This window comes from Poecile atricapillus, chromosome Z (genome assembly GCF_030490865.1).
Source record: "Poecile atricapillus isolate bPoeAtr1 chromosome Z, bPoeAtr1.hap1, whole genome shotgun sequence".
Taxonomy (NCBI): Eukaryota; Metazoa; Chordata; class Aves; order Passeriformes; family Paridae; genus Poecile; species Poecile atricapillus.
The window spans coordinates 93,805-106,343 of NC_081289.1; the positions used below are offsets into that span (position 1 = coordinate 93,805).

Below are 12,539 nucleotides of genomic sequence, written 5' to 3' on the forward strand. Positions count from 1 at the left end.
TTTCTTTAAGTAAAATAAACTCTGTGGCTTTTCTAAATTAATATAAGAACAGTGTTAGTGGGGGTTCAGATACTGAGATACTTTTGTGGATATTTGATCAACTTTATCTTTTCTGTTTTCAGGCTGGAATGCAACAAGAAGGACTGGGAGGCTGACTGCAGGAAGGAGATTCAGCATCATCAAAAGACATGTGAAATGTTGCAGGAGGAAAAAAGAAAGCTTTTGACTCAGCTTGAGGGGTCTCAGGAACTGTACAGCAAGTCTCAGAATGAACAGCAGGAACTGGAGTCAGTGATCAGCAGCCTGAGAGACCAGCTTGCTGACTTACAGAATTCCTTCACCAAATGTGAGCTGGCCAGGGAAGAGCTGGGGACTGTGGTCAAGCAACAAGAGACCAGTATCCAGAACTTTAAACTCAACTGTCAACAGCTTGAAGCTGATCTGCAGGCTTCCAAGGATCTGACAAATAAGCTGCATGAAGAAACCAGTGCCAAAGATCAAAAGATCATGAGTTTGCTGTCTGCCAAAGAAGATGCAGTGATGTCTGCTCTAGCTGAATTACAGCAGCAGCATTCTGAAGAGATAAAAGAGTTGGAGTGTAGGCTAAGTAAGGAGGAAGAAGATAGAAAAGCCTTGGAAAATGAGAAGAACAAATTTCTTGACAAACTCAATCATCTCACTGAAAAGATGAAGATAAACACAGAAGAAAGTAAGCAGCAGAAGGCACAACTGGACTCCTTCACCAAGTCCATGTCATCTCTGCAGGACGACCGAGACCGCATACTGAGGGACTACAAGCAGCTTGAGGAACACCATCTTGTTATAATCTTGGAAAAAGACCAGCTAATTCAAGAGGCTGCTGCTGAAAACAACAAGCTCAAGGAAGAAATGAGAAGTTTCCATAGCCAGATGGATGACCTTAACTCTGATAATGCCAAGCTGAATGCAGAGTTGGTGCGGTACAGAGAAGACCTTAACCAAGTGATTTCAATAAAAGACTCCCAACAGAAGCAACTTTTCAAAGTACAGCTTCAGCGGATCCAAACTCTGGAAAATGAGAAGGCAACCATAGAAACACTGCTGAAAGAGTCTGAGCGTACTCAGGACGATCTCAGGAAGGGCATGGAAGCCTTAAGAGAGGATAAAGCCACTATGTCTCAAGAGATTGAAACTCTTATGTCCTCTCTGTCCCAGGTGCAGAGTGAGATGGCAGCATTACATGAAGGGAGTCCCATTGTGGAGTGTCGAGCAGAACTGAAGACTCGAGAGGAAGAGATACAAAAACTGAGTCGTGAGCTTTCCCTCTCCCAGCAAAGAATAATGGAACTTGAGGGGGAGCTAGAATGTGTTCAAAGGGATGCAGTCAAGAGAGTGGGAGAGGCTGAGGACAGGCTTCGGAAGGAATTGAAGCACCTGCATCATGATGCAGGGATAATGAGGAATGAAACCGAGACAGCCGAAGAGAGAGTAGCAGAGTTGGCACGGGACTTGATGGAAATGGAACAGAAATTGCTTGCAGTCACAGATGAAAACAAAGATCTCAGAGCTCAAATTCAGTCTTTTGGGAGGTCCATGAGCTCTCTTCAGGGTAGCCGAGACCAGGCCAATGAAGAGCTTCATGTTTTGAAACAGAAATATTCTGCAGACTTACAGGAACAAAAGAGTCTAGTGCAGAATCTTCAGAAACAGATGGCTCAGCTACAAGAGGAGAAATGTTCCACTGCCAGGGACCGAGATACAGTGAGGTCTGAGCTGGCAGAACTGCAGAAAGCTGTTAATGAAAGAGGTCTCTTGGCCCAGATTGAGAAACTTAATCAGCAGCTCAGAGCTAAAGATGATGAGCTTCTCCGCTTGTCTTTGGAATTGGAAGGCTCTTCCAACCAAGTCAAATCTTTCTCCAAGGCTATGGCAAGCCTGCAGAATGACCGAGACCGTCTGCTGAATGAATTGGACAAAACACGTAAGATTGAAGAAGTGAAACAAGCAGAAGGGAACGCTTCCATCTCTTCTTCAGAAGTGCAGAGTCTGAAGAAGGCACTGGCCTCCTTGCAGAGTGACAGAGACAGAGTAGTAAGTCCATATTCTCTCTTCCTTGTCTTACTTAAAGCACCACAGAAGGTTTGGATCTTCAAGTCTTAAAATTCAGCACACTTAGATCTGGTAATTGCAGTGTGACACATAGATCATTGTCTTCACAAAATCACAGAACAGTTGAGATTCAAAGGATCTTCTGGAGATCTTCTAGAGATCCTCTAGTTGAACCCCCCTGTACAAACAATGCTTGTTGGGATAGGTTGCTCTGTACAATGTCCTGTTGGATTTTGAATATCTCCATTGGTAAATATTCCACAGCTTCTCTGGCCAACCTGTTTTTTTTCATGTATCTGGAAGTGATTTCTAGAATTAGTTGCTCCCTCACTTTCCCGGGGATGGAGATGAGGCTGACCAGACTGCAGGTTCACAGTTCTTCTTTCTTGCCCTTCTTGTAGGTAGGGATGACATTTGCTTTCTTCTAGTCTTCAGGAACCTCTTGGGTCACCATGACCTTTCAAAGGTAACGGAGTTGCCTCCTAATGACCTTAGCATTTGTGGGCATGCTCCAGCAGACCCCGTGGATCTGGTATGGGCCATCTATATTATTTTCTCTGGCACGGAGGCTGTGATTTCATTGTTAACTTCCTGGGGTGGTTTCTCTGTCAGCTTTGTTTAAAATATGAAATCATGGAAATAAGGTCCCTGGTAACTTGCTGAGTTCACATCTGTGTCAGTTCATTTGATTTACCGTGGATTTCTAAAAGAGACTAAAACAAAGGCTTGAGTTTCTTCCTCCTCTTGGCAGCTAGAGTTCAAGGCAGGTACAAGATATTGCAGATTCCTTTTGACATCCTGGCCTGCACACTGAATGTGTCTGTTTGTATAGTCTCTGGCACAGTCCAGCCCAGCCAGGTCAGGAGTTCTCATTGCTGGCCAGAAGACAGACTTTGACAGTTATGTCTCACTGCCACTCATTAAGCACTGTCCCGTGTCCAGAGTCAGCTGTGTCTTCAAAAACAATTGCAGTGATGCATGGATAGCAACAACTTATTTCTAATTACAGCCTGACTGGAATTGGAGAGCCAAAAATATTTTACTTAGCAGTTTCCTGGTTTACAGTAAATACCAACTTCAGGACTTATGCTTAACCAGCTTCTTCTGTGTCACTTAGTTTTCCTCTGAATAAGATAATTAATATTGTGGCCTGGAGTCTTTTTGTTAATGTATGTCACATCCTCATGGGAGGGCTCAAAACTCACTGCCCTCATTAACAATAGAATCGTCTGAGGGAGTGTTTTTCTGAGCAGTTTTTAGTACACTGCTGTATTTGATGATTCAGTTTCTAGTTCCTCTGTCATCTGAGTGTGACCTTTTTTCCCTCCAGAAAGCACAATGAGAAGTGTTCTCAAACAGTTCTAAGTAATAAACCTGATGCTTGATCAGCTGTCACACACTGATGCTTCTCTTTAATTCCAGGTAAGAGAGCTGGAGAATCTGCAGCAGCAATACATCCTGGTTGGGGTGGAAGCTGCTGAGAATTCTCGCTTAAAAGCGCAACTCCAGCAGTGGGAGCAAGAGGTGGACAAACAGGTCCGTCTGCAAGAACAACTGAAGCAAGAAGGAGCTGTGTACCAGCAGGAGCTCCAGCAGCTCAGGTGAACTGTCTGTCTGCTCCCTGCCTTGGCGAGGTTGCAAATGTTTGTTTCTCTCCAAGAGCAGTTGGGGGCAGAGGTGGAGGGAATGCTGAGAACCTCAGCCTGGACTGTGCCAGGTGACACTGAGGCACTCCTCCTGATCAGGAGAGGGCACATATTTCTCTTGTCCAGCTTCTGCCTCAGAATTACAGATCAGCAGCTTGGAGGTCAATGCCTGTGTGGAATAGATCAATGACCTTTTAGTTTTTATTTCCTTCATCCAGTGATGGTCAGTGTCATCTGTTGGAGAGGAAACTGAGGCTTTGTATTGGAGCCTATGTGTATGTTCACAGTACTCTCCATTCCAGGCTGCTGCTGAATACCCTTTATTATCCCACTGATATTATAGTTCAGAACGTACTAATTTTGTATGATGTCTAATCCTTTATTTCACTTGCTTTATGTCTTCCAGGTTTTTTTTAAACTCTGTAATTCAAGTCTAGTAAAATTGTCTTCTCCAACTGTACTAAAAGTAGTCAGAAAAATATTCTGTGTTCTGAAAGTGGGGGGGTGAGCATGCAGAGAAATTATTATGGGGACAAGTGGCATTTCCAGTGACTTCCTTGACAAAACTCTGTACAGTGAGATCAAAACAATGTCCAGGAATACAAGAAGTGTGAAAAAGTCACCCTAGGACAGCATGGAAAAATCCAAAGGGTTCAACAAAATACAGAGAACTTCCTTAAACCTCTTTTTAAGGTTCCTGTACTTAAGTGGGTGGTTTTGACTTGGCTTGCTTATAAAACTTCATGTCTAGCATGAGGTGATGATTGAATCATCCTTAGCTCATTCTTAGCTGGATACCTGGACATCATAAGTGATACTAGTAACTTCCTTGTAATTTCCCTTGTTTTATGCTGGGCAGACAGGAGAAGACCACCTGGGAAAAGCAGAGCAGTAGCATGAAGGAGCAGTACCTGATGGCCATAGCAGAGAAGGATAAGCAGCTGAGCCATTTACAAAGGATCACACAGGAAATCAGGCTGCCATTCAGCAAGTCTCAAACCGTAGAGGAACAGCACCAAAGCAAGGTGGGTGGAAAGATAAAGATTCTTGACTGGAAATGTGAAGATTGAAACTCAGCCAGAAGAGCGTGTGTTGCCTGTATCCAGCTCCTACAGACTGCAGTGTTGGATATGCTTGTGAGGCCTCTCAAGATAATGCCAACAGTCTAACTTGCATCACTGGAAGTTGTAGAAATTGTGGCATACCCTTAAGTGTTCTTCCTTAAGTTCCTGATTTCCAATGTTTCAAGAAAAAGGGTAAAAGAGAGAGGGCTTCCTAAGCACCTTTGGAGCAGCATGGAACTTCTCAGGTGTGTCTTCTGGCTGTTTTAGAATTGACCTCTTGCACTGTCTTTGAAGCTAAGATTTTCTGTCTTAGTTCTCATTTTAATGTCGCATCTTCATTTTTAAGTTTTCTATTGAATTTTTCTTACTGCTTTTACTGTAACAGGGCTCTACAATTCTGGTTCAAGCCCAGAGAGGCTGAGGCTTGAACACTGCACCTTCTCTCTTATTCCCCCTGTATATAGTCCTAAAAGTGGAGTGGAATATGTTCAGTATTTTGCTTATCTAGGAAAGGCTGCATGCACAGTGTGGTGCATCAGAGCCAAGGGAGAACTCTCCCACCCATATCTGCAATGTTCCAGTGGTTTATGTCAGTGGAGGGGGTATCAAATCTCCCTCATCCCTGTGATAAATCTGTGCATATATGCAAAGAAAAAGCTTGAACAATGTTTGTGTGATGCTTTCCAGGAGGATTCTTCAGTGCTGGCCTTTTGGTCTTTGTTGATTAGAGCAGTGTGGACGTTGCTTTAGGTTTTTGTTTGTTTTTTCTTTTCTCATTCATGTGCCTTTTTTACTTCTTCCTGTGTTGTAAACAGCTTTAAGACAACTTTTGAGCAGGACCCATCATATGTGCAAGTTTGGTTATTTTTCCTAACTGTCTGTATTTTCAGATGGCTTTTGGGATATCTCTGTTTATTCCCCATTTGCTTTTTTGCCTGAGCAGATCAAGTTCCAGGTCTAGGAATAATGTTGGATTTGACCTTGGAATACTGAAAAGAGCTGACAAACATAAGAGTGAGTTGTCACATGTGCAGTGTATTTTTCATTGCTCTTTCCTTGGCAGATTTCTCCAGAAGTCCTGAAAGGGGACCTTTCAAGTCTAGAAACAGAGATGAAACACCTCCAGGCCCAGCTAAGTGACAGTCTGAAAGAACTGCACCAGAAGGAGCTCAGAATTCAGCAGTTAAACAGCAAGGTACTGATCCATGTCTTATACTTCCTTGCAGTCAGGGACGAGGAATGTGGGGAGGGTTAGGCTGGAATAGGGCTCAGGAAGCAGGAATTAATCTGTCCTTGCGGGCATTCAATGAAGTAGCACAAAATCTGAAATACATCTCTCAAAAAAGGAGTGTTAGAATCCCCCTGATGGAATCAGTGCTGCTGAACAGGGCTTGCACAGCACCAGAGCCCATCCTCCATGTCCCACACTGCTCTCCCTCCGTGAGCAGCTGGGGTCAGAGCATTGGAGGGAGAAGCCATGAGTGGGACAGCTGCTCTCTTGGACCAGAAGGATCTCCAGGTCCCATGCAGATCCCATCCAGCAGGTTCAGTGCTGAATCAGCAGCTTTTCTGCCACTGCAGTTTAGTGCCCTTTCTCCCAGGTGACCAAAGGGAGAAAGGGGGAGGGAAGAGGGCAGGGGAGGAAAGAAAGAGGTGAGAGAAGGGAAGGAGGGGGGAGGGAAGATAGATGGAGGGGACAGTGGGGGAAAGAAGTTGGATGGGGAGAGATGAAGACCAGACAAAGGGACCAGAGAGTGAGAGCATATGAAGAAAGTTGTTTACAGGTTCCATGTCTATTGCTGAGAGCACTTTCTAACCTGCTTTCCCGGGAGTTTATTGATCTTCAGAAGGAGAGTTGTGTTCAAGGAGAAAGTGAGAATATAAAATCATAATTAACGGATGATATTTCTGAAAGGTTTAGGTCAATATCAGCCCTTTAAAAATCTTGTTCTGGACATGTAGTATTCTGTACATCTCTTTGATGTTTTGAGACTTTTGTTCCAGAAGTCTTTGCCACAAGCTATTCTTGGAGAGTGTCACTGGTCTTTGGACCTTAGTGATTTTCAAGAGAATTCTTATCCTCAGACAGAGAACAATTTTGCTTTCACAAAACCAATTTCTTTGCTTGCCAGTTGTGTTCTTTTCTCAGTTATCTCAGGTCTTTGAGGAGAAAAATGCCCTCTCCCTCCAGCTCCGTGGGAGCAGTCGGAGCATCTGCGAGAGCCATCAGCACTACAGTGAGGTCCTGAACCGCTGCCTGGCGCTCGAGAGGCAGCTCCAGGAGCTGCAGGCTGCAGATAAGAGTGTGGTAAGGGGCTTTGGGCCTGGTGCACAGCAGGGAAAAGCTCATTTCAAGTGGCTCTGCAAACTGTCCAGCATTGTAGCGGCTCTGAGTTCTCTTCAGTGGAAGTGCAGTCTGCAATGCATTCCTGTGTTCTTTCAGGAGCTGTATGCGACAGATGCTGCTCCAGGTGCACCCCAAGAAAAGAATGAACTGCAGAGAGGCACTTACACACCTGAACTGCAGGAGCTGCAGCTGAGGTAAAGAAAATCTGAGAAAACAGGGGCGAGGATGTTGGTCCTGATGAAGGCCTCGAGGGTGGTGATGAGCCTGTTGCTTTTACTCTATACCAGTGTGTTGGGAAAACTCAGTCCCACTAGGATCTTGTGGTCTTGGAGGAATGTTTGTATGCACTTAGTAGCTGTCATTAATTATCTCTTTGGATTACGGAGTCAAAAACACACAAGGACAACGTGCAGCAGCAATGCCAGCCAGACCAGCATCTTGGATCTGGTGGGCTGCATCCTCAGTAGCTGCTGAAAGGTCTGGTCCAATGGTCCTGGTCTCAAGGTTGTAGCCTGAGAGTGTGTCTGGAATTGAGATGTAGCACAGGATTCCTTGTAACCTTCCGAAACTAAGATCTAGCACATGATTCCTCAAACCCTTTCAAAATAATTTTCAGATGGTAGAGCCATGGTGACAGAGCCGAGGAACTCCTTCTTGATGTGAAACAGAAGCTTCAAGAGATTTATCTTCTCTCATGTTCTCCAAATAGTTTAAACATAGTAAAGATGACTAAGCCTCCTGTGTGAGTTGGGAGGTAATTTGTGTCTGTTCACACACTACATCAGTGAATACAATAGAAACACAATAGTCCATGAATGAGGCTTTTTTTAGCATATACTTTGTTATTTTCTGACAGGTTGTCTGAAACAGAACATTTACATAGCAGCACAAAGCAGGATATGAAGTATTTGGAGGACCAGCTGGAGGAGGAACGGGACCGTCGTCTTGCTGCAGAGGAGGAGCTTTTTGCAGCACAGGATCAGATCAGGAGGTGAGGCAGCCTGAGCAAACAAACACTGTCACCATAGAAGTGTGGTGGTTCTAGCTCTGTTTCTCATTTGCACTTCATCACATCCTTCTGTCAAATGGCACTGGGGGCACAGAGACAGCTGCCGTGTCTGTCACAAAATCACAGAAAGGTTGATGTTGGAAGGGGCTTCCAAAGACCATCTGGCCTAACCCTGTGCTCAGCCTAGACCCAGTTGCCCAGGACCATGTTCAGATGGCTGTTGATTATCTCCAAGGAGAAAGACTCCACAACCTCTCTGGGCAGCTGGCATGGTGCTCAGTCACTCTTATTGTAAAAAAAGTGTTTCCTGGAGTTCAGGAAATGCAGTTCCTTCAATTGTAGGCAGATAGAATGAGACAAATTATTAGACATGAAGAGAAGTTCTGTCTAGAAATTAGATGCCAACTTTCTCAATTTGTTAAATGAACTACTGGAAAATATAATTTGGACACTGAGAATTGGGTGCAAGCCAAAGAGGATCTTCCAGGGGATTTGTCTCCTCAGTCAGCACCGGTCTGTCATACATGAAACAGTTTTGACTTGAAGAATGTCACTCATTTTTAATGTATTGCCAATTAACATAAACTTTTCATTAATTTGGTTATTGAGAAGCAATTAAATACTTAAATGAAATACTTGCATCCACCTTTCCCAGGCTTACCTTCAGCCTAGACCTCTCTCCTGTCGTGTCCCCAGTATCCAGCACTGGGGTCTGCACTGCACAGGAGTTTGCGTCTCGCAGGGCACTGCACAGAGCAAAGGCAGCTGACCTGGACTAGATGTTGGGGCTGGGATTAGTCTGCAGTGAGCAGCAGGTTCCAAATGCTTGATTCTCTTCATTGACTATGGAGGGGGTTTTAGCATGTGACCTGATTATAGGCACTGGTGCTGTGCATTTCCTGGTGGTTAAAAAACTGGAGTTATGGACTAGTGAAGTCTTTTACATGAAAACAGTGCCTTTCTTCTGACACACTTGCTGATTCAGCCAAAAAATAATGGTCTGTTTAGAAGAATTCTGGATGAAGTTCCCTGGTAATTGCTACACAATTTGGACAACTGTAGCTCCTTCTGGCATTAAAGTCTATAAAAGCCTCCTGCAGCTGATCTCACTAATGAATGGGAGCCCCAGGATGTGACTGCAGCCTCTGTCACTAAAAAATAGGAAGAACCAGCCCTATTGCAGCCAGAGCTGACTTCCAAACTAATTTAACAGAATTTGAAACATACAGGTGTATCATCTGCCCTGGCTTCTTTTAAGTCACACTACAAAATTTCACTTGAAAGGAGTAAGAACTCCTGCTAGTTGGGTCACCCTGTTCTTTTCTCAGTGTGAGCTCAGGAGGCATGACACCTATACAAATGGAACCAGCTCTTGGCAAGTGAAGCCAGGGTTTGCTTGCAGGGGCTGATTCCTTATTTGAGAAGTACCATCTTTCCTAAGCTTAATTACAGTGTTGATTTGGGCATCATAATAAGAAACTGATTTTAATTTCACATTTGTTGTGGCAGGTTGCAGTCGAGTGAGTGGACATCTTCCTTAAGTGCCAGCATTGATATGACTCCAGGTTATGAGCAGTCCTTGCTGATTGACTCCATGGATAATAATTCCAGCAGAGTAAGAATTTAACATTCACAGCAGTCAATTATGTGAGCCTCACTTGATTTGAGAAACTGTGAACCTACAGCAGTTAAATTCCTCTGTAGACACACATAAATTGGTTGGGGACTGTGTAGTTTTTCTGCTTTTGCCATGCTGAAAATAAAATTGGATGGGGCTGGTTCCTGGACAACCTGCAGAGAGCAAGGGAAGGAGAATATTTCATAAGGATTGCCCTAGTGTTAGGATCTGCCAGTGGAATGGTTTGGGGAAGGTTTATGCTCGTTAGCTTAAACAAATTTATCTCCATAGTCTGGAGAGCTGTGGATGAAGGCAGCTGGGGACAGCCATGCCTTGTGGTGACTGCTCTCTCTTTACTCTTTCAGACTCGGAGTACTCTTGGACTGCGACGCCTGTTACGCTCTCTCTTCCGCTCCCGGACCCACTTGCCTCTGCTGGTGGCCATGTATCTGCTTGCTCTCCATGTCCTGCTCTTCCTGTGCTTTACAGGCCACCTGTGACCAGGAGTGACAGCCTTTTCTTGAGCCTCAGCCCTGTGCATGCCAAGGGCCTGCATGCCCTCATAGAAGGGCAGCACTTGTCCCAGCTGCAGCCTTTCCCAAGCCAACCCTGAAGCAGCAGCTGTGCCCAGCACCTGGGTGCTGCTGTCAGGGTCAGTGCTGGTGCTGGGGAGCTGCTCCCAGGAAATCTGCCCTTCCCTCAGCACTTCTACTTGAGTGGTTCATTTTCTGAGCCAGGGTTGTGCTGCAAGCCTCAGGGACAGCATCTGTTCCTGTACCTGGAAGGAGTACCGCTCATTTTAGATAGTACTGTGCTGCAGTAGGAATAAGAAAAATACTCTTGAGTTGCTGCAGTACTTCAGCTCTTCTAAAACTGCACAATCTTCCCCCTCTTAGGCTGAATCCATGAATGGGGTTGGGGAAACACTGTAGCTGGATGTAAAATAATTGTCTTCCCTTTCTTCCACCCCTTAGATTTGCTCCACGGCTTAGAGCTGTCTGAAATACATATCCTAAAGAAGTTACGGGCACTTTAAGGAATGTGAATCTTAAAATCATGTTTCCTGCTCAGTTACATCTCCTGTTGAAGAAGGGCCAAACTTAGTATATCTGGCCTTGGTGAGCATTCCATTTAAAATCAATCATATGTCTGCCCTGACAAGCCTGTAAAATAAGGCCAGTAATTTAGTTATTTAAAATGAATAGGAAACATGAAGCTTTTTAGCTCTTAAGTTAAAAACCCTCCTATTTATAGCATTTGTGCACCTTTCATGATGGAAGGTGCTGCCTTACCTCTAGAAATTATAGCAGCCCTGCTTCTTCCTTCTCATCCACTAAACACTCATCATGAGACTGAACCTGCACAGGCTGTGTTGAAGAGGTCCATAATGTGCTGTGTGGGCCCAAAGCAAAGGCAGAAACTCCAGAAATAAACTCTCTCCCCTATGCTGAGGAAGGAGCCAGAGTTCTGAAACCTTCTGGTGTAGAATGCTGGTGCTGGTGTTTGGCCATATTTGGACCCAAATCAAATTATGCAAATGGACTGGATCTTTTAGGATATATGGAAATACGGATATATTTCCATCTGTTTTCTAAAAACCTCCTGAATTTGAGACAGCCCTCTTCCAAAAGGAGAATGTTGAATGCAAAGGAAGTTCCAGTTGTGTTCGCTGTCAGATCCCGAGTGGTCATTTCATCCAGAGTACTGGCCAGGAGAATCATATCTGCCTCTTAGTAGAGCATTAACAGTCACATTTTTCCCATGGGAAAGAGGTAAAGCTTGTAAACTAAGCTGCTCTATCCAGTGCAGAAAGCCTGGTTGAAGATGGATTCATTTCACTGGTAGCTAAAGCAGCTGGATCTCTGGCAGGTCCAGAGCACTAGCACTACATATCCTCTACTGCACTGTCCACGATGAGCAGTGGGAACTTCCTCTAACTATGTCAAATTCAGTGACCAAATAGTTTGTCTATAGCTTTCTGGGGTATGAGCTCCTGTGTGTATAATAAAGTTTATTTTTCAGATGGAATTTGTGTGATTTTCATGTAAGTGTCCAAGTGAAGAATGTAGTGCTGCTGCATCACCACACCTTGTGTGGGACACGGTGGGACTGCAGGTCTCTTGTGTGTGCTGCCTCGTGTGATGGTGGCAGAAGCTCTGTTTCTTTATACAATGTGAATGCCTAGGTGATGACCTTTTTTCCCTGTCTCACCTCTTGCTCAGCCTTTTTCAGCTGACAAAATAAGGAAATAGCACTTGAATAGGCAATGTCCCATGGTAGGGGTGTGTGGAACTAATGATTTTAAGGTCCCTTCCAACCCAAACTATTGCATGCATTGTGAAAGCAATTCCCGTAAAACAGTATACACTAGGGTTTACTTTTCCACATTTGCCTGAACACTGCACCCTGTTAAGAGTTGTGCAATTCCAGGAGAGATACAGAAGTTGGCAACAGTGAGCTGGAACGTGCTGATAATTCCCATGGGACAGATAAACTGTCCCCTTCCAACTTTCTGCAGCCTAAATCAGGTACCCTTGTTCACAGTCACTACTACAGTCCCCCATCACCACTGGAACAAAAGCCAGAATTGGGGTGTTGTAAGGTTGTAGGTGATGTTTCCACTGTGTTTAAAAGGAGCAAGGATTATAAGCAAAGCATGTTTCCCTAAAGCCTGTGCATTTTTTCCTGAACTGAAGAAAGACATGATTCTAAAGCCTCAGATACCTTTAAATGCTTTACACCTGCAGATAGAACATTTATAGCTTAG

The 12,539-nt window shown here is 44.4% G+C and overlaps 1 protein-coding gene across 3 annotated transcripts in view; it reads left to right on the forward strand.

Moving 5' to 3' along the window:
* LOC131593019 (golgin subfamily B member 1-like) overlaps positions 1–11,800 on the forward strand; it is a 41,294-nt gene extending 29,494 nt beyond the window's left edge. For all 3 annotated transcript variants that reach the window (XM_058865163.1, XM_058865165.1, XM_058865164.1), the window contains 9 exons: positions 123–2,070; positions 3,511–3,689; positions 4,594–4,759; positions 5,862–5,993; positions 6,948–7,106; positions 7,242–7,339; positions 8,002–8,136; positions 9,664–9,769; positions 10,138–11,800. In XM_058865163.1, coding sequence (XP_058721146.1) covers positions 123–2,070; positions 3,511–3,689; positions 4,594–4,759; positions 5,862–5,993; positions 6,948–7,106; positions 7,242–7,339; positions 8,002–8,136; positions 9,664–9,769; positions 10,138–10,272 — 3,058 coding nt within the window. In that variant the 3' untranslated portion in view covers positions 10,273–11,800. The remainder of the gene's footprint in view (positions 1–122; positions 2,071–3,510; positions 3,690–4,593; positions 4,760–5,861; positions 5,994–6,947; positions 7,107–7,241; positions 7,340–8,001; positions 8,137–9,663; positions 9,770–10,137) is intronic.
* The last annotated feature ends 739 nt before the right edge of the window (positions 11,801–12,539 follow it).